At 38.3% G+C, this 26,092-nt stretch overlaps 1 protein-coding gene across 1 annotated transcript in view; it reads left to right on the top strand.

The window, feature by feature from the left end:
- Positions 1-26,092, top strand: part of MNAT1 (MNAT1 component of CDK activating kinase) — a 233,046-nt gene that overhangs the window by 106,669 nt on the left and 100,285 nt on the right. The window contains exon 6 of the mRNA XM_080641195.1: positions 5,758-5,883. Within this exon, the coding sequence (XP_080497321.1) occupies positions 5,758-5,883 (126 nt within the window). The remainder of the gene's footprint in view (positions 1-5,757; positions 5,884-26,092) is intronic.

The raw sequence follows: 26,092 nt of genomic DNA, 5'->3' as shown, positions 1-26,092 counted from the left end.
ATACCCATTTTATTTCAAAAGCAAGAGTAATATAACTGATATGATCCAATGTCCTGTTAATAGATTGTTTACATGTTTCTAAGCTTACTGTCTAAAACTCATTGTTTTCTGAGCATTTTTTTCCAGATTAATACTGGTTTTCTAATAACTGGCTCATTTTAAATTGTTTCAGCTCTGGGCTGAAGTTTGCAGTGACTCTGGTTACTCTGTGAGAACTATATTTCATATTTTTGTGTAAAAAAGAATGAGAAGAAATGGTGATGTTTTGCAAGTTATTGATGTTTTCCTGCATTTAGCCCCTCTAGTTGTTGACATTGGTAGATAACAGCCATAATAATAACTAAATTTTATGAACTGTTTCATAGATTTTATATATTATTTGATGCTTTTAACCCAGTGATATTGATAAACTCACAACTAGAAAATCATACTCTCCAGGGATGTCTTTTGTATTCTTCCATTTCTCCTTTTAATCCACATAATTTTCATGAGGTCCTTAGTTTAGCTGATATACTGCTTGTTATTCTATGATTGGGTAAATGTGTATGTGAATATTTTCTACTGTGATTTTTTGCCCAAAAGCACTTAAGTCAGCTAACCAGGAATAAAAAGAAAAAGCAAGATTATTTAAATTAGAGATAGGTGGGAAAGTAAAGGAAAAGTAAGGATAAGGGCATTTTAATGAGGCTTAGAAAATGCTTATCATAAACCCTATGTACTTTGTCTGAGTGCAGTGTAAATTGGTTTTAAAAGTAAGGACAGCGGCATATTAATAGAATATGCGTCCTAGCCGGTTTGGCCCAGTGGAGAGAGCATCAGCCTGTGGACTGAAGGGTCCTGGGTTTGATTCCGTTCAAGGGCACATGCCCAGGTTTTGGGCTTGATGCCTGGTAGGGAGCATCTCATCATTGATGTTTCTATCTCTCCCTCTCCCTTCCTCTCTGAAATCAATTAAAAAATATATTAAAAAAAAAAAGAATATGGCGTTTTCCTTAGCAACTTCCATTAATTTTTCTTGAAACTATCATGTGGCAGATAAGGCTTTAACATGTGAAATGACACGTGTTGTGTTTTATAGTTTTTGGGGCCACATATTTTGTGAGAAATTAAAACCTTTAGTAAATCAATTAGTAAATGTTGATTTTGTAATTATTTATTGAAAGATTCTTTCCCTCATCATTTTATACAAAGAGGGACATACTTGTCTTTGGTAATGCTGCTCCTCTATATACAATCAATTGAATTAATAAATGCAGAACTTAGAGGATGAAAATACACTTTAACTCTTTTTCTGTAATTTAAATACTTTATTGTTTAAAGCATTACATAAGTCTCCTTTTCCCCCATTGACCTCTCCCCGGCCGCCCCCAGCCCTCAGCACATGCTCTCACCCCCTACTGTCTGTGTCCATTGGTCATGCTCATATGCATGCATATAAGTCCTTTGGTTGATCTCTTACCCCTTCACCCCCCACCTTCCCTCATGGGTTGGACAGTCTGTTCGATGCTTCTATGACTCTGATTCTATTTTTGTTCATCAATTTATGTTGTTCATTATATTCCACAAATGGGTGAGATCATGTGATATTTATCTTTCTCTGACTGGCTTATTTTGCTTAGCATAATGCTCTCCAGGTCTATTTTCTAATCCACTCATCTGCTGATGGGCACTTAGGCTGTCTCCAAATCTTAGCTATTGTAAATTGTGCTGCTCTGAACGTAGGGGTGCATATATCCTTTCTGATTGGTGTTTCTGTTTTCTTGGGATATATTCCTAGAAATGGGATTACTGGGTCAAATGGAAGTTCCATTTTTAATTTTTTGAGGAAACTCCATACTGTTTTCCACAGTAGCTGCACCAGTCTGCATTCCCACCAGCAGTGCAAGAGGGTTCCTTTTGCTCTGCATCCACTCCAGCACTTGTTGTTTGTTGATCTGTTGATGATAGCCATTCTGACAGGGGTGAGATGGTACCTCATTGTTGTTTTCATTTGCATCTCTCAGATGATAGTGACTTTGAGCATGTTTTCATATGTCTCTTGGCCTTCTATATGTCCTCTTTTGAAAAGTGTCTATTTAGATCCTTTGCCCATTTTTTGATTGGGTTGTTTATCTTCCTTTTGTTAAGTTGTATGAGTTCCCTGTAAATGTTGGAGATTAAACGCTTATCAGAGATAATATTGGCAAATATGTTTTCCCATGCAGTGGGTTTTCTTGTTGTTTTGTTGATGGTTTCTTTTGCTGTGCAGAAGCTTTTTATTTTGATCTAGTCTCATTTGTTTATTTTCTCCTTAGTCTCCATTGCTCTAGGAGCTGTATTGGTAAAGATATTGCTATGACAAATGTCTGCTATTTTGCTGCCTATGGCTTCTTCTAGGATTTTTATGGTTTCCCGTCTTAATGTTTAACTCCTTTATCCATTTTGATTTTATTTTTGTGTATGGTGTAAGTTGGTGGTCTAGTTTCATTTTTTTGCATGTAATATAAAGAGATTTTAGATTTTATTTTGAGGTTATCTAACTTTGCATAGCTATTTTAACTTACATATTCTTTTATTCTCAAAGTACTAAGTTTGCCTGCCTCATTGAGCTGCTATTGGCACGAAGCTTCCATTTAATTCACTGGAGCAGGAAGCAAGATGTGAAACTGCAAGTGTTGTACATTGTGAATAATCTGGAGTTAATATTGGTTTTTGTGAGGACCCGCCCCCCCTCACTTCCTGTTTTCTTCACCTGCAAGTCATTACTGCACATACTTTCTTCACTGTTTAGATCATATAACATGGTGGTTAAATAATCCTTAGCAATTTACTATATTCATTAGAACAATTAATTACATTACATTGGTTTAGAATACCAATGAAGTTTGAGTTTCTGGGTTCCATTTTAAAATTTATTTTTAAAGATGCGTTGTTACTTTAATTTTTGAATATTTATTAATTTTTTTGATTAAAGTGTTGACATACATTTAGTCCTTATTGACGGAAGAATTCATTAAGTTTCTTTTTATCCTCCTAAATCCTTATTAAGTAAAACACTACATTATAATTCTTTTTCTATGTATATTAATGAATTACATTTTATAAAAAAGATAGCATTGGCACTTGTAAATATGTCTAGAAGCTTAAATTTTAGGATTATTCTCTGGATCTAATTTAGGCAGTAAGTACTATTTATAAGAATTTCTCCTCCTTTTTTTGGGTTTGATCCTTGTGCTAAAAGTCACTTTTTAACCTTTTGTAAAGCATTGGCATTATATTATACTGTAGATGACAGGATTTTAATGTTATGGTATTAATGTTTATGGCTTAGTATTTACCATAATTTTGCCTAAAAAGTCCATTTATTTAATCCTAACTGTAAATTCAGGTTTTTTTTTGTTTGTTTTTTTAACACTTTGGAAAAAGATTTTAAAACAGGTCCTGATTTAGTTAATCTTTTTATATTCCTGTTTGAAAATTCTCTTCACTTTATGTCTGAAATTTTGTATGGGCTAATATTGCTGTCAAATGCAGTAGCTGATTTTTATTAGAAATATTGTTTGCCAGATGGCTTGCTTAAAGTCAGTTAAAATAATCTTTTAAAAATGGTCATTATAAAGCTTTTAATGAGTATTACAGGCAGTCTTATTAAAATTTCTTTAAGTATTAAACAAGGTACCTTCAGGCAATTAATGTAGGTTAGGGAACCTTTCAAGGTAAAATGGAAAGCTAAGAAGAATGAAATAATTTGAAAGGCTGAATCTGCATTTTATGTATTCCCAAGAGGATGTGAATTCCTCATAGTTTATTTTACTCGATAGATTTTGTTGTTGTTAGAGCTCCTGCTTAATTCTAGCTTAACATTCACAAAGATTTTCAACCTCCAAAGTTTTGAGTGCTAAAGTGGAATAAAGCAGATTTGAGGTAAATTGTATGCCAGAGTAGCAAAATTAGTTTTAGATTCCTAGAATGTTTATTTTTATTAAATTTCAGCTGTTTTACGAATATATTTTAATAGTTAGGTCCTTTTATGTGATATTGAAACCAGGCCAAAGTATTGATTAGCAGGTTTTTGAAGTGAATACATTGTCTTGATTTTACACAAGAACTTTTAGTTTTTAAGAGTAAGTACCAGGTATGCAAGAGCATTTGAGTTCACTTAGAGTATAAATTGGGAAGCAGTGTTTTAACTTTTTAGTCAAGGAAATTAATTTTTCTTCTGTTAGTGTTTTTGCATATGAAAAGATAGTAATAGCTTTCAAGAGAGATTTTGGGCCACAGCTTATTTAAAATATCCTGTAATTTTATTATAATATTCTTAGTGGAAATCTAGAATAGCTACAGGAATTCATAGCAGTGCTGTTACTAATGCATTACTGATGCCTTGTAGTAGAATATGAAAGGTATTCAAGTATATTCTCATAGTATATTTTATTCATTCTCCATTATTGATAAAGCTAGGTCACAAGGAGTTTGCTCCTTAATATTGTTCTATTTTATAAATAAAATGTGTTCTTCCACTTACTTTTAAAAGATTTAATCTTTGTAATGTTGCTCTTGCAGAGAACTTCTGTTATAAATTCTTGAGGTACAGATTTATTCTAGGACAATTCTGTTGAAGTAAATTGGCTTGTTTTTTGAATTAGTTTTGTACTAGAACTGTAAGTCCTTTATTAATTAGCCACATTTGTGCCTAAAATATTATTAAGTTATTAGATTTGGGAAGAAAATTAGATTCTGCTATATGTTTACTTCATACTGTGAAATGTTAACATGATATGGTTTTTTTTAATATTAAATTATGGGTAGTTACTATTTTAAAAATGTATAGGCCATTTGAAGAATATGTTTATTTTTGTACATAATCTAGATGTAGGAACTAGAAATGCACTGTTGTCCTTTATTTTTGTTCACAGTTATAGGAAGTACTCTGGGTGCATGTGTGTTTGTGTGTATGTGTGTGTGATCTTCCCTCCTGGCTTTCCTCTGTATGTTTCTGTGTTCTTATTCAATTGACAACTCAGGAAGGGAAAGTCTGGATATCATTTAGTTTAGACTTTAGCTCCATAGCACTTTAAACATGTAAGAGGACTTCATGTTAAACAGGATAAATAACAGCTACATGTAAGAATTATTAATTTGCTTGTTATTATTATGTGTGTGTATAGATTTGTGTAAATAGTGATCCTGATTTAGTATCAACATAGATATTAAAAACGTTTACTGTTATTTTGTTAATTAAAATTTAGACTTCTTTTCTAAAAATAAGTCAGTAAAAGAGAAAATAAATGTACTTTTGGTTGTACTTAACAATCGTTCCATTGTGCAAAACAGAACAAGGATCATTTCCAAACGGCCTCAGGTGAAATCTAATGGGAAACAATTTCAAACTAGTCTGAATTCACTGGTAAAAAGAATGTGTCTTAGATAAACATCTGATCCACGTTATAGTACTTTGTATTACTCTTTTTGTGATTAGTTTCTAATTTTTTTTTATTTTAATAAATATGGTTGGCATTGCTAGATGAAATAAGACCCTATTATATTTTCTTTAATGTGGATTTTATAAAAATAATTTTTTACAGGTTTTGATTTATGAGTATAAAACAGCCTTTTCTTATTATGGAATGTTAAATTTTTTTTGTAAAGTGTTCTCCATAAAGTGAATGTTTAGGTTGACATCAAATACTTATGAAAAGGCATAATTTAAAATAATAGACCTGTTGCTCTTAAGTTTTTCTTTTTAACTATTATATTGCACATTAACTTTTCTTACAGGAAAGTTCTGATCTCCCTGTTGCTCTACTTTTGGCTCAGCATAAAGATAGATCTACCCAATTGGAAATGCAGCTTGAGAAACCCAAACCTATAAAACCAGTGACATTTTCTACAGGCATCAAAATGGTAAGCCATATTTTAATTTGCTTGTTGGAAAGATATATTTCAAGGATTATACTTTATAATTTTATATTGACTTCTACAGGTAAATGGAAAGGTTTATATGTTTAAGAACAGTATATAATCTTGGCTAGTTGTCTGAAAATATGAATATGATCAGTGTATGAGGAAAGGGAAAAGTATTTTGTCGTACATAATAATGGTTTGTATGTGTTTTCTTATTCTACATAAAATTTTAAGCTTATAGTATAGGAAAACATTCTTAAAAGAAAATGCAGACTTCTGGTTTCTGGTATGGCATGTAAGAAGCTTGGAAGTTGTCACTACCTCTCACAAATAAAGCTTGGAAATTGCCACTGCGTCCTCAGACTGAGAAACAACAACTTTTCTTAGAGCCGCAAGTGAAGAGAGGTCACAAGGCTAATTACTGACCTTCAAATTGGAGAGACTGGCTGAGAATACAGAGAATCACAACTGACTAGAGCAGCCTTACGGGGAACCAGTGGTAGTGTAACGAAACCTGAATTGTAATTGACAAATTGTGGACAACTCTGACAGTTAAAAACTCCAGGGGGCACCGGACATTGGAGGGCCTCTGGCATTTCTACCAGGTTCTTTCAGTGAATATTGAGAAAAATCCCCTCGTCCTGGCAGATGAAGTGGAAAACGAACCATTGTGCAGTATGCCAGGGTGTTCCATTCTTCTTAACAAGGCCTGCCCTCATGAGAAACTTGCACCAGAGCTTAACCTGCTGGAGTTTTATCAGAACCTAACTGATGTAGGGGTAGGGAAATAACGCAACTCCACCCTTCCACGTGGGAAAGGGAAAATAGACAGCTTCAAACCACTCTTGCCATCCTGTCCCACGTAAGGGGAGGAAGATGGATTGTGAAGTATGTGTGAAGTTCACAGTCCAGAAGCACAGGCCCTCTAAAAGACTGAGACCTAATCATATGACTATAAAATGCTCTGCCCTTCACCACATCTTGATGCCTGGGTATCAAGAAAAAATTATGAGCCCTAACTGGTTTGGTTCAGTGGATACAGTGTCGGCCTGTGGAATGAAGGATCCTGGGTTCGATTCCATTCTAGGGCACATGCCCGGGTTGTGAGCTCGATCCCCAGTGGGGGGCATGCAGGAGGCAGCCAATCAATGATTCTCTCTCATCATTGATGTTTCTATCTTCCCCTCTCCCTTCCTCTTTGAAATAAATAAAAATATATTAAGAAAAAAAATGATGAGACATACTAAAAGACTGAAAACACAGTTGGAAGAGTTAGAGCAAACATCTGAACCATATCTGAACCAGGCTCAGATATGGTAGGGAATTTGGAATTATCAGACTGGGAATTTAAAACAACTATGATCAATATGCTAAGGGTACTAGAGGATAAAGTAGACAACATGCGGGTGCAGATGGGCAATGTAAACAGAAAGATGGAAATTCTAATAAATAAAAGAAATGTGAACAAGAACACACTAACAAAAATCAGGAATGTCTTTGGTGGGCTTATTAGTAGAATGGACACATCTGAGGAAAAAATCCTTGAGCAAGAGAATATACCAATACAATCCTTTTTATTTTACTTGCCGAGACAGAGAGGGAGGGAGGGAGGGGGGGAGGGAGGGAGGGAGGGAGAGAGAGAGAGACAGAGAGAGAGAGAGGGAGAGAGAGAGAGGGAGAGAGGGAGAGAGGGAGAGAGAGAAGGATATTCCAGGACTTTGGGACAACTACAAAAGGTATAACATGTGTCATGGGAATACCAGTAAAAGAAGAAAAGAGAAAGGAACAGAAGAAATATTTGAAATAATGACTGAGAATTTCTCCAAGTTAACATCAGACACCACACCAAAGACCCAGGAAGCTCAGAGAACATGAAGTAAGATAAATGCCTCCAAACCTCACACCTATGCACATAATTTTTAAGTTAGAGAAAATTGAAGGTAGAGAAAAAGTCCTAAAGAAGCCTTGGGGTGGCAGAGCTGGGGGCGGGGAAAGAAACACCTTACCTGTAGAGGAGCAAATGTAAAAATTGTATCTGGCTTCTCAGAAACAACACAAGCAAAGGAGAGTGGAGTGAAATATTTAAGGTGTTGAGAGAATAAAGCCACCAACCTAGAATAATGTATCCTGCAAAATTATCCCTTAAAAGTGAAAGAGAAATAAAGATTATCATACAAACAAAATTGAGGGAATTTTTTTGCCAGTAGGCCTAAAGAAAAACATTACTAATTAAGGAGTTACCAACACTTTTGAATTAAGAGGTGATACAGTAGGGAGGGTAAAAAATGGGCATGGAAAGGCTCAGATATAATTACTTCAGCTTCACCATTTACTAGATGTATATCCATGGGTAAGATTTTACTTTATTCTTTCTGAATATGTTGGTAACGTTGAGATATTTTTAACTTTGATTATTTGGAGGATTAAAAAATATAAAATATATAATCAGGTAATACATACTTTTAGGATTCTTGAATTTGAGAGAGTTTTATGATAAATTTGGCATTTTGATGCTTCTATAAGTCTGGTATTGCTGTGAACATGGTATTTTGTTTTGTTTTAAAGTTTTTAAAATTTATTTTTAAATTCACATATAATAAAGGTCATTCTTTTTGACGTACAGGGTTTTCATAAATGCAGAATTGTGTATCTACCATTACAATTATTCAGCAGTTCCATCACTCCTCAAAAATTCCCTTGTACTACCCTTTTATAGTCAACCCCAGCAATTAGTGATCTGTTCTTTAGCTTTGTTAGTTTAGTAACAACACACATTTGAGGTCATCCATGTTGTTGCACATACTTAAGTTTTTCCCTTTTGTTGAGTAAGGTACCATTGTATGGATTTACCAGTTTCTTTATCCATTCATCAGTTGAATGACATTTGGATTGTTTCCTTTTTTTTTGGAATGATTATGAATAAAGCTTATGTAAACATTTGCATACAATTGTTTGTGTACATAAGTTTTCATTTCTCTTGGGTAAATACTAAGAATGAGATTAGGTATGTTTAGCTTTGTAAGAAACTGCCAAACTGTTTTTCAAAGTGGCTGTACCAGTTTGCATTCCCACCAACATTGTATGAATGTTTCAGTTGCTCTGCATTCTTGACAATACTCAGTATTATGAGTTTTAAATTTTAACAGGTGTGTAGTGGCATCTCATTATCATTTTAATTTGCACTTCCCGGTGACTAATGTTGAGCATCTTTTCATGAGCTTATTTGCCATCAGTATTTCATTTGACTTAAACATTTAATTTAATACATTAAATATCTTACTAGAAAGTTTTGTGACATTATTTTCTTCCTTCTCTCTCTTATAACCTTTTGTTTTGTGAAATGTAATATATAAATATACAAAAGTGCACAGAACCAAATAATACAGCTCAGTTGAATTATCACAAAATGGACACCTGTATAACCATCAGTCCGGTAAAAGAAGACAAGTATTCTCATTGCTCTAGAAATCCTCCTCATAACCCCGCTTACCTAGTCAGCAACTTCTTTTCCCCAAAGTAGTCACATTTTTTTTAATTGATATTTTTTTCTGGCTCTTTAAGTAGCATTAACATCTAAGCATATATACCTTAACTTGATAAATGTTTGCTTGTTCATGTTATATTTGTGGGATTCATTCAGGTTTTTGCATATTGCTATAGGTTTTTTCCATTTTCTGTTGTTGGTTAATGTTTCATTGGGGTAATATACAGTTGACCCTTGAACAACAGGGGTTTGAACTGCGCAGATCACTTATATATGGATTTTTTATGATACATTCCAGTAGTGTTTTTGATCCAGGGTTGAGAGTCTGTGGACTCAGAGGACCAACTGTATGCATTGATCTGTGCCATTTTATTTAGAGGACAGAATGCCTATCTGTGGGTTTTGGTATCTGCAGGGTTGGGGATGGGGTCCTGGAACCAATCTCCCATTTAAGTTTAAGGAGTCAAAAGTCATATATGTTCCTTGGTGCACATGTACATACATTTTAAAAATATATATTTTTATTGATTTTAGAGAGAAAGGGAGAGGGAGAGAGAGAGAGAGAAACGTCAGTGATGAAAGAGAATCATTGATTGGCTGCCTCCTGCACGCCTCCTATGGTGATTGAGCCCAAAACCCAGGCATGTGCCCTTGACTGGAATCAAACCTGGGATCCTTCATTCTGTAGGCCAGCGCTCTATCAATTGAGCCAAACCATGAGGGCGTACATACATTTTTTTCTTAGCTATTTATTTACCTAAGAGTAGAGTTACTAGATCAGGGGTGGGCAAACTTTTTGACTCGAGGGCCACAATGGGTTCTTAAACTGGACCGGAGGGCCGGAACAAAAGCATGGATGGAGTGTTTGTGTGAACTAATATAAATTCAAAGTAAACATCATTACATAAAAGGGTACGGTCTTTTTTTTAAATTTCAATAGTTTTATTCATTTCAAACATTTTAACAAGAAGAATGTAAACACTAATTATTATAATTTGAAACTTCAAAAAATGGAGGAATCATAGCACAATAACATACCTTATATTGAAGATGGCAAAGGCAAAATAAAATTGCCTAACAAAGGAAAGGTACAAAAGCCTTTCAAATTAAACTTAAATATAATAAAATAATTTAAAACTAAAACAAATAGAAAAGAACAAAATGTGTAAACAGTAAATTAAACATTTTCTTTAGTGCACCTTCCAAATTATGCCCGGGACGTAGATGTAGATGGCAATGTAGACTGGGTTGAAAAGTTTTTGGTCTTTAAAACATCAACTTCAGTGGGAACAGTGTTGTTGGTCTCCTCTTTTAGCTAATGCATCAAAGACTGGAGTTAGTTTTGTTGTGGCTATTCTCAGGATAGATCTGAGGTGTTCGTCAGTTAAGCTGGATCTGTGAGGGGCTTTGTTGATGTTCGTGACGCTAAATGTCTGCTCACAAACATAGGTTGACCCAAACAGCACCAGTATCTTCTGTGCCATCCTCCGGATGTTTGGAAAAGTGGCTTCATTAAGTGAAGCATAAAAGTCTCTTAGTTCAAGAGAGCTGAATTTCTCCTTTAGGACAAAGTCAGACTGAAGATCGATGAGTTCCAGTTGCACCTCTTCTGGTGCTGTTTCAGGGTTTTGTGACAAAGGACAGGCCACCAATTGAAGTGACTGGTCAATTTTTTCAACATCAGAAAACCGACGACAGAATTCTGCATGCAGGTCATCCAGTGATTTGCTGTATTTCTTCACGTTTTGGATGGTCTCCTTCTGTGTGGCTAGTGTGGCAAAATGAGTGAAGACTTTGTCTGAAATTTGTCTGGAAAAGAAAATCAGCTTCGATTTTAAGGCTTTCACATTAGTGTACATGTCATGTACATACTGATCTTTTCCCTGTAGCTTCACATTTAGCTCATTCAAATGTGAAAATATATCTACAACAAATGCAAAGTCACACAGCCAATTCTTGTCACTCGGCTCAGTAAATTCGTCAGACTTCCCCTTTAATTTCAAAAGTGCACCAATCTCTTCTTTGAGCTCCCACACTCGTTGGAAAACTTTGCCCAAACTCAACCAGCGGACACGAGAGTGGTAAAGTAAGTCGTGGTGATCCGCATCAGTTTCCTCCAGAAACTTAATGAACTGACGGTGCTGAAGTCCCTTTGCTCGAATGAAATTAACAAGCTTTACGACTGGATTAACAACATGATTAAGTTGTAATATAGACTTGCACAATGATTCCTGGTGAATAATACAGTGAAGAAAAATAACATCTTGGTTAGGGTTCTCCTCTTTCACTTTATCCTGAATTCTTTTTAGCAGTCCAACATTTTTTCCAGTTAAATTTGGAGATTCATCTGTCGTGACATTAGCAAGTTTACTCCATGGTAGCTTCATTTTCTCGATGACAGTAGACACCCGGTCATACAAGTCCTCTCCCCGTGTTTTTCCTTTCAGTGGCTCCATGGCTAAAAACTCCTCCGTAATTTCAAAATTGTCACTAATCCCTCGGATAAAAACTAAGAGCTGAGCAGTGTCCTTTACGTCATTACTTTCATCCAATGCTAGTGAATAAAACTTAAAGAACTCTGCCTTACTATTTAACTTGCTGGCCAAGTCTTCATTAATCAGTTCCACTCAACGAGTCACTGTCCTTTGCGATAAGCTGAGTTTTTCAAACTTGCCTTTGCTCTCTAGACACAAGAGACCTGCTGTCTCTATCATACATTCTTTCAAAAACTTGCCTTCAGAGAGAGGTTTGCTAGCTTTTGCTAATTTGAATGATAGCATAAAACTTGCTTTGGTAGTTGTCTCTTGAATTGCAGTTTGTCTGTGAAAGACATTTTGCTCAGCCTGTAATTTAGCCATCAACCTCTGTGCAGTAGCCTCCCGTTCTTGAGGTGACTGCTTGCTAGCATAGTTGCCATGCTTTGTGGCAAAGTGACGGCTGAGATTGTACTCTTTGAAGACTGCAAGTGTTTCCTGGCATATCAGATATACCGGCATTGATCGGACTTCGGTGAAAAAATATTTTGTTGTCCACTCCCTCTTAAACACTCGGCATTCACTGTCCACTTTCCTTTTCTTTGGTCCACTCATGTTTGATATTGGGCTAAAACCAACAGTACCGTTCTCTTATTAAATTCTTTACTAAAATAAGACAGTAAAGTATAAAAACAAGTGATTTAATTTGCTCTACTATAACATTTTTGGTCTTCTAAAAATATATATATATAACAAAATCATCTGAAAAAGTTCAGACATGGGACAGAAGCACACCCTGACCATAGAGAACAACCCCTTTCCTCCATAGGAAACCTGTGTATCTTTCACACAGGCCCCTTGTTTATGGTAACACACATAGCTGCACATTGCTGTGTCTTCCAGACACACCTGTATGGGAGGTGCTAGGGCAGTGCAAAACATGGGTAACCAGTGGTTACCACTAGCACTTCCGTTACTGGCAAAAAACAGCCGCAGTGCACATAGTGTGAAAGAGCCCATTATCAATGTCAGATTGCATCCACTGGACTCTATAAAAACAACCAAGTGCCACTTTTAAATGCCCATTGCAACAGTTTTTCTTATTAAAAGCTGGAAATGGCAGGATATTTATATATATACCCCTACTGTGACAGCCTGGCAGAGCATTACAAAGGAGAAAACCCAGCATCTGGTGATGTCCATAAGTACAAGACTTCAGGCTATCATTACCAGGAAAGGGTTTCATCCAAGTATTAGATATGAACATGTGATTTTCAGTTTTTCATTTGTCCAATTACTTCTGAAACCCTGAAATTAAGCCATTTTGTAATAAAATCTTTAGTTCATCACATTTCTATACAATCTTTTTGTTCAACCCACTGAATTAGGGTTCGTTCACACTAGCCATGCTGTCGTTGCAGTGTGGTGCAGTACTGCAATGCAGCGCAGCTAGGGTTAATGCAGGGTACACAGGTTTCCATCATGTTTGCGTTGATGCTAATGTGCAGTGGTGCATGTTAACACAAATGCCCTGTAGCACGCGTTTTTACAGGCGCAAGGGGGAGAAGCAAACGCAGCGCAAAATGCATTTGTTTTGCCGCTAACACATGCGATTAGTGGCCACGGTAGCGTTACTGATACCGCATCCGTATCAGCAAAAAAATGCAGCCGCAGCATGGCTAGTGTGACATGTCCTCTGTGTGTCTTTTTCCCTGCTGCGCGCATCCGCAGTGGGAAAAAAAACTGCAGTGAATATAAGCCCTAAAAGCTGAAAGTCTTTGTTGTTTTATTAACAAGTCATTGTGATGTACAGAATGTGGGAACAGGAAAAAATTGTGTTTGAGTAGACCTCTTAATCTTATCTCAGAAAGGCTCTGATACTGTGCTCTCCAGGGGCGTGTCTCCCTACATCACCACAATAACGTGTCTATGCATTCCCAGGGTGATGTCCGGAGACGCGTCCGCGGCATTACAAGGAGCCTCTGGAAGATTGAGAGGTTGTTCCTTCTACTGAATGGGCAGATATAAATCTGCCCACTCAGAAGAAGGAGCTGCGGCCGTGTTTCCCGATGTTGCCATGTTAACACTGCTGCTGGTGAAGGAGCAGAGGGGAGAGCAAGAGAACCCTCCGCTCTTTCGGCTCTGCGGGCTGGATAGAACAGCCGAACGGGCCGGATGTGGCCCGTGGGCTGTAGTTTGCCCACGGCTGTACTAGATCATAGTGAATATGTATATTTATTTTAGGAGATATTGTCAAATTATTTTCCAAAGTGGTTTTTACCAATTGTACTTTTACCAGCAGTGTTCTTGTTAAGACTTGTGATTTTCTATCTTTTCTAGTTTAACCATTCTGGTGGGTATTTAGTAGTGTTTTGTGATTTTTATTTGAATTTTATTTCACTGATCACTAATGAGGTTGAACATGGGCCATTCTATTTTTGTGAAATACCTGTTCAACACTCGTGCTCTTATGTAGAAGTTCGTTATATGTTTTGGATTTAAACCTCTTATTAGTCACATGTATTGTAAATAATTTTTGTCCCACTGTGGCATTTTTTTCTACTCTCTTTAGGGTGTCTTGATGTCTTTATTGTTTTACTTTTCTATTATCTGTCTGCAATTGATTAATTTTTTTTTTTTTTGGTATGGTGTGAGATAGGTGATCCAATTACTTTAATGCATTTTGAGATTCATATAACTTGTGATGGAATACTTATTATTTATTATGATGATAAAATTTACCATTAGGTTCAGGGCAAATTTCAGGTGAAATTTCAAATGTCATAGTTTTTATGTGGATTTATTAATATTATTTACTGAATGTGGATACTGACACAAAATGTAGATGAAAATCTAAATGCTGTTCAAAGAGCCAGTTTTTTATTCTATTGATTTATTTTCTTATCTTTTTGCTTTTTATTCCATTTACATTTTTCTCTTTATTATTTCTTTTATTCTCCTTAATTGGGCTATAATTTGCTCTGCTTTTTAGGAGCTTGGATTATTGATTTGAGACCTTTCTGATTTTTTATTATTGACATTTAATAGTATAAATGTTCTTTTGACCATTTTTTTTACTTTCATCTAACACAGTTTTACATGCTTTCATAGTTTGAGTCCTTTGAGAAGCATTTACCAAAATGGGTTTAAATGTGCAAGAAATGTATTAGGGGAATGCCTGAGAGAGAAAATGAGGAGGCAGCCATAGGAGGCTGAGGGCGTTGTCAGACTGTGATGTAGGTTTGATCCCAAATGATAAAGAAGAATGGTTGGGTAGAAGTGTCTCATACTACAGTGTATTTCTAAGAAAACTTTGGCAAAGAGGCTGGGGAGTCCTTGTGGAAAAGTTTTTTGGCAGAGGAGTCTTGCATTTCCTCAATATGGAACTGCCTTGGTTTTCTTGCCTCACTCAGACTTTGGCTAGAAGCAACCTGTGGAAATTATGGGATTGGTGCAGATGTGAAGATGGATTTGAGAGTGCAGTACCTGGGAATCTTGGTCTATTATGCTTCTGCAGTTGGAGAGCTGAGAGCTGAGAGGTGCATTCCTGTGGCCATCACAGTTGTATTTTCATTTTCAATAATTCAAATTATTGTGTAATTTTATAAAAAGATTTTTTTTTTTTTTGAGAGAGAGGGAGAAAGGGAGAGAGAAACATCAATGTGAAAGTGAACATTGATAGGCTGCCTCTTGCACACTCCCCCACCAAGGATTGAGTCCACAATCCAGGCACGTGCTCTGACTGGGAATCCAGCCAGCAGCCCTCCCATACATGGGATGATGCCCAATCAACTGAGCCACACTGGCTAGGGCTTATTTTTTATTTTTTGCTTGACCTTGGGTTATTTAGAAATGTGTTGTTTAATTTCCAAACGATTTTAGATTTTGTAAATACCTTATTGTTTCTGATTTCTAGTTTAATTCCATTGTAGTAAGAGAGCATACTTTGTATGGTTTTTCTCTTGCTTGATATTTTTTGTGAACTTGGAAAGAATTTGTATTGTGCTCTTGGGCAGATTATTCTGAGTGTGAAGCAGATCAACTTAACTGATATTAAGTCTTTTTTCTTATTGATTTTCTTTTCTCTTTCAGTGACTGAAAGTCTTGAAATATTTTAGTAAATTGTGGCTTAAAAATCAGTTTTGCACATATCTTTTCAAACTCTGTTTTTAGTTGCATAGACATACAGTATAGGATTGTTACATTCTTTTGATACTTGGGCATCTTTATTATTGTGAAATATATCTCTTTATTCCTGGTAATATTCTTTGTTTTAACTACTACTTTTTCCTATGTTAATATAGCCACTCAAGCTTTTTTTTGATTAGTGTTCTCATGGTATTAGTTGCTTCTTAAAGACAATATACATACAGTTAGATCTTGCTTTTTCAATAAATCCGACAGTCTCCCTTTACTTATTGTTTTAAAGCAATTATTTCTGTGGTTGGATTTTAATTTTCCTTCATTACATTTGAAAAACTATTTCTTCATACATTTTTTTTATCTTCTTTCCTCCCCTTCCTCCTCTGTGATTTTAATTACATGTACGTTTTATTGCTTGATATTGTTACACAGTTCCTCAGTGCTTTGTTCATTATTTTAGTAGTCCTATTTTCTTTATGCTTTGGGTGGCTACTGTTGATGTGTCCTTAAGTTCACTGATATTTACTTCACTAGTGTCTAATCTGCTGTTTATTCAACTTGTTATACTTTCATTTCAGGTAATATGTGTTTTTAATCTTTACGTATTCCATTTGGACCTTTTTTCTTTTTTACATCGTCCATTTCTTTCCTCATCATCTTCATGTTTTTTCAATAAATCTTTATTCAGATTATTACAATTGTTTCTCTTTTTTCCCCCCATAGCTCCCCTCTACCTGGTTCCCACCCCACCCTCTGCCCTTACCCAACCCCCCCCCCCCACTGCTGTCCTCATCCATAGGTGTACGATTTTTGTCCAGTCTCTTCCCACACCCCCCACACCCATTTCCCCCTGAAAATTGTCAGTCCACTCCCTTTCTATGCCCCTGATTCTATTATATTCACCAGTTTATTCTGTTCATTAGATTTTTATTTACCTTTTTCTTCGTCTTCCTCTTCTTAAAGAATACCTTTCAGCATTTCATATAATACTGGTTTGGCGGTGATGAACTCCTTTAGCTTTCTCTTATCTGTGAAGCTCTTTATCTGACCTTCAATTCTGAATGATAGCTTTGCTGGGTAGAGTAATCTTGGTTGTAGGTTCTTGCTATGCATCACTTTGAATATTTCTTGCCACTCCCGTCTGGCCTGCATAGTTTTTGTTGAGAAATCAGCTGACAATTGTATGGGTGCTCCCTTGTAGGTAACTAACTATTTTTCTCTTGCTGCTTTTAAGATTCTCTCTTTGTCTTTTGCTCTTGGCATTTTAATTATGATGTGCCTTGGTGTGGTCCTCTTTGGATTCCTTTTGTTTGGGGTTCTGTGCGCTTCCTGGACTTGTAAGTCTATTTCTTTCACCAGGTGGGGGAAGTTTTCTGTCATTATTTCTTCAAATAGGTTTTCAGTATCTTGCTCTCTCTCTTCTTCTGGCACCCCCATAATTAGGATGTTGGTACGCTTGACGTTGTCCCAGAGGCTCCTTACACTATCTTCATATTTTTGGATTCTTTTTTCTTTTTGCTTTTCTGGCTGGGTGTTCTTTGCTTCTTTGTATTTCAAATCTTTGACTTGATTCTTGCGATCCTCTAATCTGCTGTTGGATCTCTGTATATTATTCTTTATTTCAGTCAGTGTATGCTTAATTTCTAGTTGGTCCTTTTTCATATCTTCGAGGGTCTAACTAAATTTATCAGCCTTTTCTAAGATATTCTTGAAAAACCTTGTAACTGTGGTTTTGAACTCTATATCCCATAGTTTGCTTTCCTCCATTTTTTTCATTTGTGACCTGTTTCTTTGTCTCCGCATTTTGGCTGCTTCCCTGAGTTGATAGAGTGGCCTTGTGTGGTAAGTGTCCTATAGGGCCCAGTGGCTCAGCCTCCCCAGTCACTTGAGGTGGACGCCCTTGGTGCACTCCTTTGTGGGCTGTTTGCACAGTCTTATTGTAGTTAAGCCTTGATTGTTGTTGGTATCACTGGGAGGAATTGACCTCCAGGCAAATTGGCTGTAAGGATCAGCTGTGTCTATGATGGGGGAACTTCTGTTCTGGAGACACCCTAATGAGGCAAGACTTGCTTCAGTGGGGCTTTGGTGCTCACTGAGTCTGTCCCTTGAGTGTGTCCCTTATGGATCCGAGGAGTTGTAATCTGGATGGTCCTCCTCTGACCCCTGGGTAAACTGGCTCTTGGATCTCCAAGGAGGTGCTAATTTAGCCTCTGTCTGAGGCTACCCAGCAGGAGCTATGGAGAGATCTACAGATTCCTCTTCTTTGTTTGGGTTTTGGAGGTGCCCAGATGAGGCCCAGCTGTGAAGCAATGCAAGCTGCTGTGGGGCCTTGGGCCTTCTTTTGGATGTTCTGGGTCTCTCTGACTTAGCTGCAGTTTTGTTAGGTAAGTTTAGATTTTAAAGGACCAGGCCATTTATTTTTTTTTTATTTTTTTATTTTTTATTTTATTTTATTTTTATTTTTTTTTAAATAAATCTTTATTCAGATTATTACAATTATTTCTCCTTTTTTCCCCCATAGTTCCCCTCCAGCCATTTCCCACCCCACCTTCTGCCCTTACCTACCCCCCACTGTCCTCATCCATAGGTGTATGATTTTTGTCCAGTCTCTTTATGAACCCCCCCATACCCCTTTCCCCCTGAGAATTATCAGTCCACTCCCTTTCTATGCCCCTGATTCTATTGTATTCACCAGATTATTCTGTTCCTCAGGTTTTTAATTCACTTGATTTTTAGGTTCACTTGTTGATAGATATGTATTTGTTGTTCATAATTTTTATCTTTCCTTTTTTCTTCTTCCTCTTCTTTAAGAATACCTTTCAGCATTTCATATAATACTGGTTTGGTGGTGATGAACTCCTTTAGCTTTTTCTTGTCTGTGAAACTCTTTATCTGCCCTTCAATTCTGAATGATAGCTTTGCTGGGTAGAGTAATCTTGGTTGTAGGTTCTTGCTATTCATCACATTGAAAATTTCTTGCCACTCCCGTCTGGCCTGCATAGTTTCCGTTGAAAAGTCAGCTGACAGTCGTATGGGTGCTCCCCTGTAGGTAACTAACTGTTTTTCTCTTGCTGCTTTTAATATTCTCTCTTTGTCTTTTGCTCTTGGCATTTTAATTATGATGTGTCTTGGTGTGGTCCTCTTTGGATTCCTTTTGTTTGGGGTTCTGTGGGCTTCCTGGACTTGTAAGTCTATTTCTTTCACCAGGTGGGGGAAGTTTTCGGTCATTATTTCTTCAAATAGGTTTTCAGTATCTTGCTCTCTCTCTTCTTCTGGCACCCCCATAATTCTGATGTTGGTACGCTTGAAGTTGTCCCAGAGTCTTCTTACATTATCTTCAACTTTTTGGATTTTTTTTTTTGCTTTTTGCTTTTTCGGTTGAGTGTTTTTTGCTTCTTTGTATTTCAATTCTTTGACTTGATTTTTGTGTTCCTCTTGTCTGTTTTTGGGTCTCTGTATAATATTTTTTATTTCAGTCAGTGTATGTTTAATTTCTAGTTGGTCCTTTTTCATCTCTTCGAGGGTCTCGTTATATTTATCGGCCTTTTCTAGGATATTCTTAAAAAGCCTTATAACCGTGGTTTTGAATTCTATATCCAGTCGTTTGTTTTCCTCCATTTCTTTCGTTTGTGATCTGATTCTTAGACGCCGCATTTTCACTGCTTCCCTGAGTTGGTAGATTTGTGTGCTAGGTTTCCAATTTGGCCCAGTGGGTCTGCCTCCCCAGTTAACCTGAGGTGGACACTCTTGGTGCACCCCTTTGTGGACTGTGTGTACAGCCTTGTTGTAATTAAGTCTTTATTGTTGTTGGTATCACTGGGAAGAATTGACCTCCAGGCCAGTTGGCTGTAAGGATCAGCTGTGTCTATGCTGGGAGAAGTCCAGTGCTGGAGACAGCCTTATAGGATTAGACTTGCCAAATTGCAATAGCCTCTGTGCTCAGCTTGGATGGGGTGGAGTCTCAGTCTTGGCTTCCCGTCAGCCTTGCCCTTGCTAGCACGTGTGTGCCTTCAGTCCTCTGCCTTCCCGGCTCCCGATTCTCCGCCCGAGAGTCCAGACTCCCCCCACAAGAGCGTGGGTCTCCGGGGGCTCGCCTGGAACTGGGGTTCACTGCAGTCAGAACTGGGGCTCACTTCAGTCAGAACTGGGGTTTTGTGCCGTCAGGAGCCTCTCACTCCCTTCCGCTAGGGAAAGCCTGTGGCAGCCTCCCGCAGCCTTTGTGCGCACTGGCGCGAGCGGACTTTCAGTCTTCCGCCTTCCCCGGCTCCCGAGTCTCCGCCCGAGAGTCCAGACTCCCCCCACAAGAGCGTGGGTCCCCAGGGGCTCGCCCGGAATAGGTGTTCAGTGCAGTCAGAACTGGGGTTCAATGCGATCGGGGCTTCCTTCCCCCTTCCGCCAGAGAAAGCCAGCCAGGCACTCCGCCGCCCTTCCTCTCTGCGCGCACAAAGACCCTTTGCCGTACCTCCAATTCTCTGTGAGCTTTTCTCCTTCCTTCTAGTTGTAGAATTTTCACTCAGTCAGCTTTCTTGCGGTTCTGGATGGTGTCCGTTCTGTCTTTTAGTTGTAGTTTTGAAATTGTTGTGCGAGGCAGCAGTTTAGGTGTTTACCTATGCCGCCATCTTGGTTTCTCTCTGGACCAGGCCATTTATATGCAAAAGCCTCTGTGCACAGCTTGGATGGGGCAGAGTCTCAGGGCAGAGTAAACAGCAATGGCTTCCCGTCAGTCCTGCCCTAAGAGGCCCCCGGGGTCTCAGTGTCCCTTGGTAATCGCTGCAAGCACCTCTGAGAGAAAGCCGCCCTTGAGTTCCGCCCTCTGCCAAACAGTCCAGTTTCTCCCCATATGAGTCTGGGTCCCCAGAGTCTCACCCGGAACTGGAGTTGAGAGCAGTTGGGAGCTTGTGTCTCCCTGCAGATTGAAATAGACAGCCGCGTACTCAGTTGCCTGCCCTTTTCGTGTGTGTGCCTTCGTACCTTTGCACTTTACTTCCGCAGCTCCTCTGAGTCTCAGTGTGCTTTTCTCTTCCCTTCTAGTTGTAGAATTTCCACTTAGCCAGCCTTCCTGTGGTTCTGGATGATGTCCGTTTTGTCTTTTAGTTGTAGTTTTGAAGTGGTTGTGCGAGGCAGCAAGTTCAGGTGTTTACCTATGCCACCATCTTGGTTTCTCCCTTATGTTTTTTCTCTGTCTTTTTGAACATATAAAAGCTATTTACAGTAGCTGTTTTGACCTGGTCTGCTAATTTCATCATCTTTGCCATTTCTGTGTCTGCTTCTGTTGACTGATTTGTTTTTTCCTGGTGTGGGTCATATATTTCTTCCTTGTTTTTGAATTTCGTACAATTTATGATATACCATTAAATATTTTCAGACTTTGTTTGGGAGCAGTTAAGTCACCTATCATCTGTTAGATCCTTGCAAAGATTGCTTTTTTTAAAAAAAGTATTTTATTAATTTCTTACAGAGAGGAAGGGAGTGAGATAGAGAGTTAGAAACACCGAGAGAAACATTGATCAGCTGCCTCCTGCCTGCTCCCTAATGGGGATGTGCCCTCAACCAAGGTACATGCCCTTGACTGGAATTGAGCCTGGGACCCTTCAGTCCACAGGCCAGTGCTCTATCCACTGAGCCAAACCGGTTATGGCACAATGATTGCTTTTAAGCATTGTTAGAGCATAAAGGGAAGACTTTTATGTTAGGCTATAACTTAACTCCACTTTCAAGGTGAAATATTTTTGAGGACTATACCTGACACCCCATAAATTGAGAGAACTTTTTACCTTGTTTATTGAGAATATGAACTATTCTGGTCCTGCATGGGAATTGCTTGATCTATTGGTTTCTAGGTTATTTACTTGGCTTTGAGTAGTTTATATTCCCTCATGTGCAGATCATTACCCAGGCAAAAGTTAAGGACATTACTCCAGGATCTCTAGAAAGCAGAGGTAAGCAAATTACAGCTCGAAGGCCAAGTCCCACCCACCACCTGTTGTTGTAACTAAAGTTTTATTGGAACATAGCCATACTCATTCATTTATGTATTGTCTTTGTAAGCTTTCATGTTTTAATCGCAGAGTTGAGTATTTATGACAGATATCATATGGCCTGCAAAGCCTACAATATTTATCTGCCCTTTACAGAAAATGTTTGCTGAACCTTGCTTTATAGTTTTCTCTGTGTAGCATTTTCTTCTCTGATAATCTGCCCTGCAAATTATGGACATCCTGACAGCCCAGGCTTATTTTCGATTACTCTTCCATGTATCATGGCCTGGAAGCAGCCTCCATGGATTAAGCCAGGGCGATATAAGGGCTAACCTTATTTGCTTCCCTTCTCTTGGAGATCTCAGGCCTGAATTGACTGATATTCAGTTTCTGAAAACCATTGGTTATTATATTTTTTTCAATTTTCTAGATATTTAATGTGGAGATTGGTTTATCTAGTTCTCTCTCTCTTTTTTTTTTTTGAGAAGAAAACGTTTAATATAATTCAACATTTATTCAGAACAAAATATTTTAGCAAATTAAAAACAGAGTAACAGTTCCTAAACTTGATAATGGATATATACCAACACCTATAGCTAATGTAATATCCTATATAATAAAACCCTAATATGCAAATCGACCAAATGGTGGAACGACTGGCCACTATGATGCACACTGACCACCAGGGGGCAGATGCTCAATGTAGGAGCTGACCTCTGGTGGTCAGTGCACTCCCACAGGGGTAGTGCCACTCAGCCAGAAGGTGGGGTCACGGCTGGCGAACACAGTGCAGTGGCGGGAGCCTCTCCCGCCTCCGCTGCAGGTGGGCGGTAAGGAGCAGGGGTCTCAGACTGCAAGAGCCCCAGACTGCAAGAGTGATGTCTGACTGCTGGCATAGGCCTGATCCCTAGGGGTGGCAGGCGGACATCCCTCAAGGGGTCCCAGACTGCGAGAGGGCTCAGGCCAGACTGAGGGACCCCCACCCCTCCCAGTGCATGAATCTTGTGCACTGGGCCTCAAGTTTAACAATAAAAAGAGTGAATGCTTTCCTTTAATACAGGAAACAAGGCAAGGATGTGTCCTCACCATTTCCATTATACATGGTACTGGTAGTTCTACCAGTGCAATAAAGCAAAAAAAAAGAAAAACAAAGTAAGAAAAACATGAGTAAAGGTTGAAAAGGAGAGAAGAAGAACATCTTAATTCAAATGTTTAAATATGAAAATTACCATTTGTAATGATAGAACAAGATGCCGGCATAGGTAAACACCTATACTTGCTGCCTCTCACAACCACATCAAAATTACAACTAAAAGGCAAAACAACTACCACCCAGAACCGCAGGAAAGCTGGCTGAGTGTAAGTTCCACAACTAGAGAGGTGAAGAAAGCGCATTGAGACTGGTAAGAGGTGCAGAGGTGCAGAAAGTGCTAGCACCTGGATGTGCTGCTCTTTTAATTGGGAGGGAGATACAAGCTCCCGCTTGCTCTGAACTCCAGGTCTGGGCGAGAAACTGGTGGACCCAGACACATTCGGGGAGAAACTGGACTGTCTGGCATCGGGACAGGAATGCGAGGGTGGCTTTCTCTCATAGGTGTTCATAGTGATCATTGTTCCTGAATGGGGGCGCGGGATGCGGAGACCCGGCGACCTCTCCAGTGCAGCGCTGGCTGGCAGCCATTGCTGTTTGCTCCGCCATGGTGATTCCCAGAGACCCTGCCCAACCCAATTTACAACCCCACCCAAGCTGTACACATTGGCTTTTGCATATGAATGGCCTGTCCTTTCTCCTTTCTCCTCCGTTTTAAAACCTGTCATACTGTAGCTGGGTCAGAGAGTCCCAGAGCTTCCAAAAGAAGGCCCAAGGCTTGGCAGCAGCAGCCTGCCTTGCTTCACAGCTGGGCCTCGTCTGGGCACTTTCAAACCCCATACAAAGAGGAGGAATCTGCAGATGTCTCTGTAGCTCTTGCTGGGTGGCCCCAGACAGTGGCTGACCTTGCACCTCCTTGGAGATCCAAGATCCAGTGTACCCAGTGGTCAGAGTGAGACCATTCAGATTACAACTCTTCACATCCATAAGAGACACACTCAAGGGGCAGACTCAGTGAGCACCAAACCCCAAGTGAAGCAAGTCCTGCCCCATAACGGTGTTTCCTGTGCAACAGATCTTCCAGTGTAGACACAGCTGGTCATCACAGCCATTTTGCCTGGAGGTCAATTTCTCCCAGTGATACCAACAGCAATCAAGGGTTAACTACCACAAGACTGTGCAAACAGCCCACAAAGGAGTGCACCAAGAGCGTCCATCTCAAGTGACTGGGGAGGCTGAGCCACTGGGCCCTATAGGACACTTACCACACAAGGCCACTCTATCAACTCAAGAAGACTTAGCAACTACCCGATACATAGAAACAAACACAGGGAAGCAGCCAAAATGCGGAGACAAAGAAACATGTCACAAATGAAAGAAATGGATGAAAGCAAAATACTGGATATAGAGTTTAAAAACCACGGTTATAAGGTTACTCAAGAATCTTCTAGAAACCTCCGAGAAATTTAGTGAAACCCTCAAGGATATGAAAAAGGACCAATCAGAAATTAAGCATACACTGACTGAAATAAAGAATAATATACAGAGATTCAACAGCAGACTAGAGGATCGCAAGAATCAAGTCAAAGATTTGAAATATGAATAAACAAAAAACACCCAACTGGAAAAGCAAAAAGCAAAAAGAATAAAAAAATATGAAGATAGTGTAAGCAGCTTCTGGGACAACTTTAAGCATACCAACATCCTAATTATGGGGGTGCCAGAAAAAGAGAGAGAGCAAGATATTGAAAACCTATTTGAAGAAATAATGACAGAAAACTTCTCCTACCTGGTGAAAGAAATAGACTTACAAGTCCAGGAAGTGCAGAGAACCCCAAACAAAAGGAATCCAAAGAGGACCACACCAAGACACATCATAATTAAAATGCCAAGGGCAAAAGACAAAGAGAGAATCTTAAAAGCAGCAAGAGAAAACAGTTAGTTACTTACAAGTCAGCTGATTTCTCAACAAACTATGCAGGCCAGATGGAAGTGGCAAGAAATATAAAAAGTGATGCATTGTAAGAACCTACAACCTAGATTACCCAGGAAAGCTGTCATTTAGAATAGAAGGTCAGATAAAGATCTTCACAGACAGGAAAAAGCTAAAGGAGTTCATCACCACCAAACCAGTATTATATGAAATGCTGAAGGCTATTCTCTAAGAAGAGGAAGAAGGAGAAAAGGTAAAGATAAAAAATTAAGAACAACAAAGTGACAACAAATACATATCAACAAGTGAACCTAAAAATCAAATGAATAAAAAACCTGATGAACAGAACAGACTGGTGAATGTAATAGAATCAGGGGCATGGAAAGGGAGCAGACTGACAATTCTCGGGGGGAAGGGGTTGCGGGCGGTGTGGGAAGAGATTGGACAAAGAGCTTACACTTATGGAGGAGCTCAGTGTGGGCGGGGAGAAGGCCTGGAGTGGGGTGGGAACTGGGTGGAGGGGAGCCATGGGGGGAAAAAAGAGGAGCATCTGTAATAATCTGAACAATAAAGATTAAAAAAAAGAAAATTACCATTTGTAATAGCATCAAAACATGAAATACTTAGGTGTAAGTCTAATAAAATATGTATAAGAACTGTATACAAAAAAGTGTATGCAACAAAATTGTGATGAGAAAAACTTAAAAAATATATAAATGGATATATATATATATATACATATATATATATATATTTACATACTGTGTTTATGTCTGGAAGAGTACTATTTTCTTATGTTACATTTTTAATTTTTAATATTTTTTAAATTACAGTTTACAATTAATATTTTGTATTAGTTTCAGGTACATAGCATAGTGATTAGAAAAATCATATACTTTCAAAGTGTTCCCCCTGATATTTCCAGTACCCAACTGGCATCATACATAGTTATTACAATATCATTGACTGTATTTTCTATGCTATATTTTATATACCCATGATTATTTAGTAATTTCCATTCTGTACTTCTCAATTCTTTCACCTTTTTCACCCAGTCCCCCAAACCCCTTTCCCTCTGGCAACTATCAGTCTGTTCTCTGTATCTGT

This window comes from Plecotus auritus, assembly GCF_963455305.1.
Source record: "Plecotus auritus genome assembly, chromosome: 1".
NCBI lineage: Eukaryota > Metazoa > Chordata > Mammalia > Chiroptera > Vespertilionidae > Plecotus > Plecotus auritus.
The sequence above is the reverse complement of the archived record's forward strand: the minus strand, read 5'-3'. Positions and strand labels throughout refer to the sequence as shown.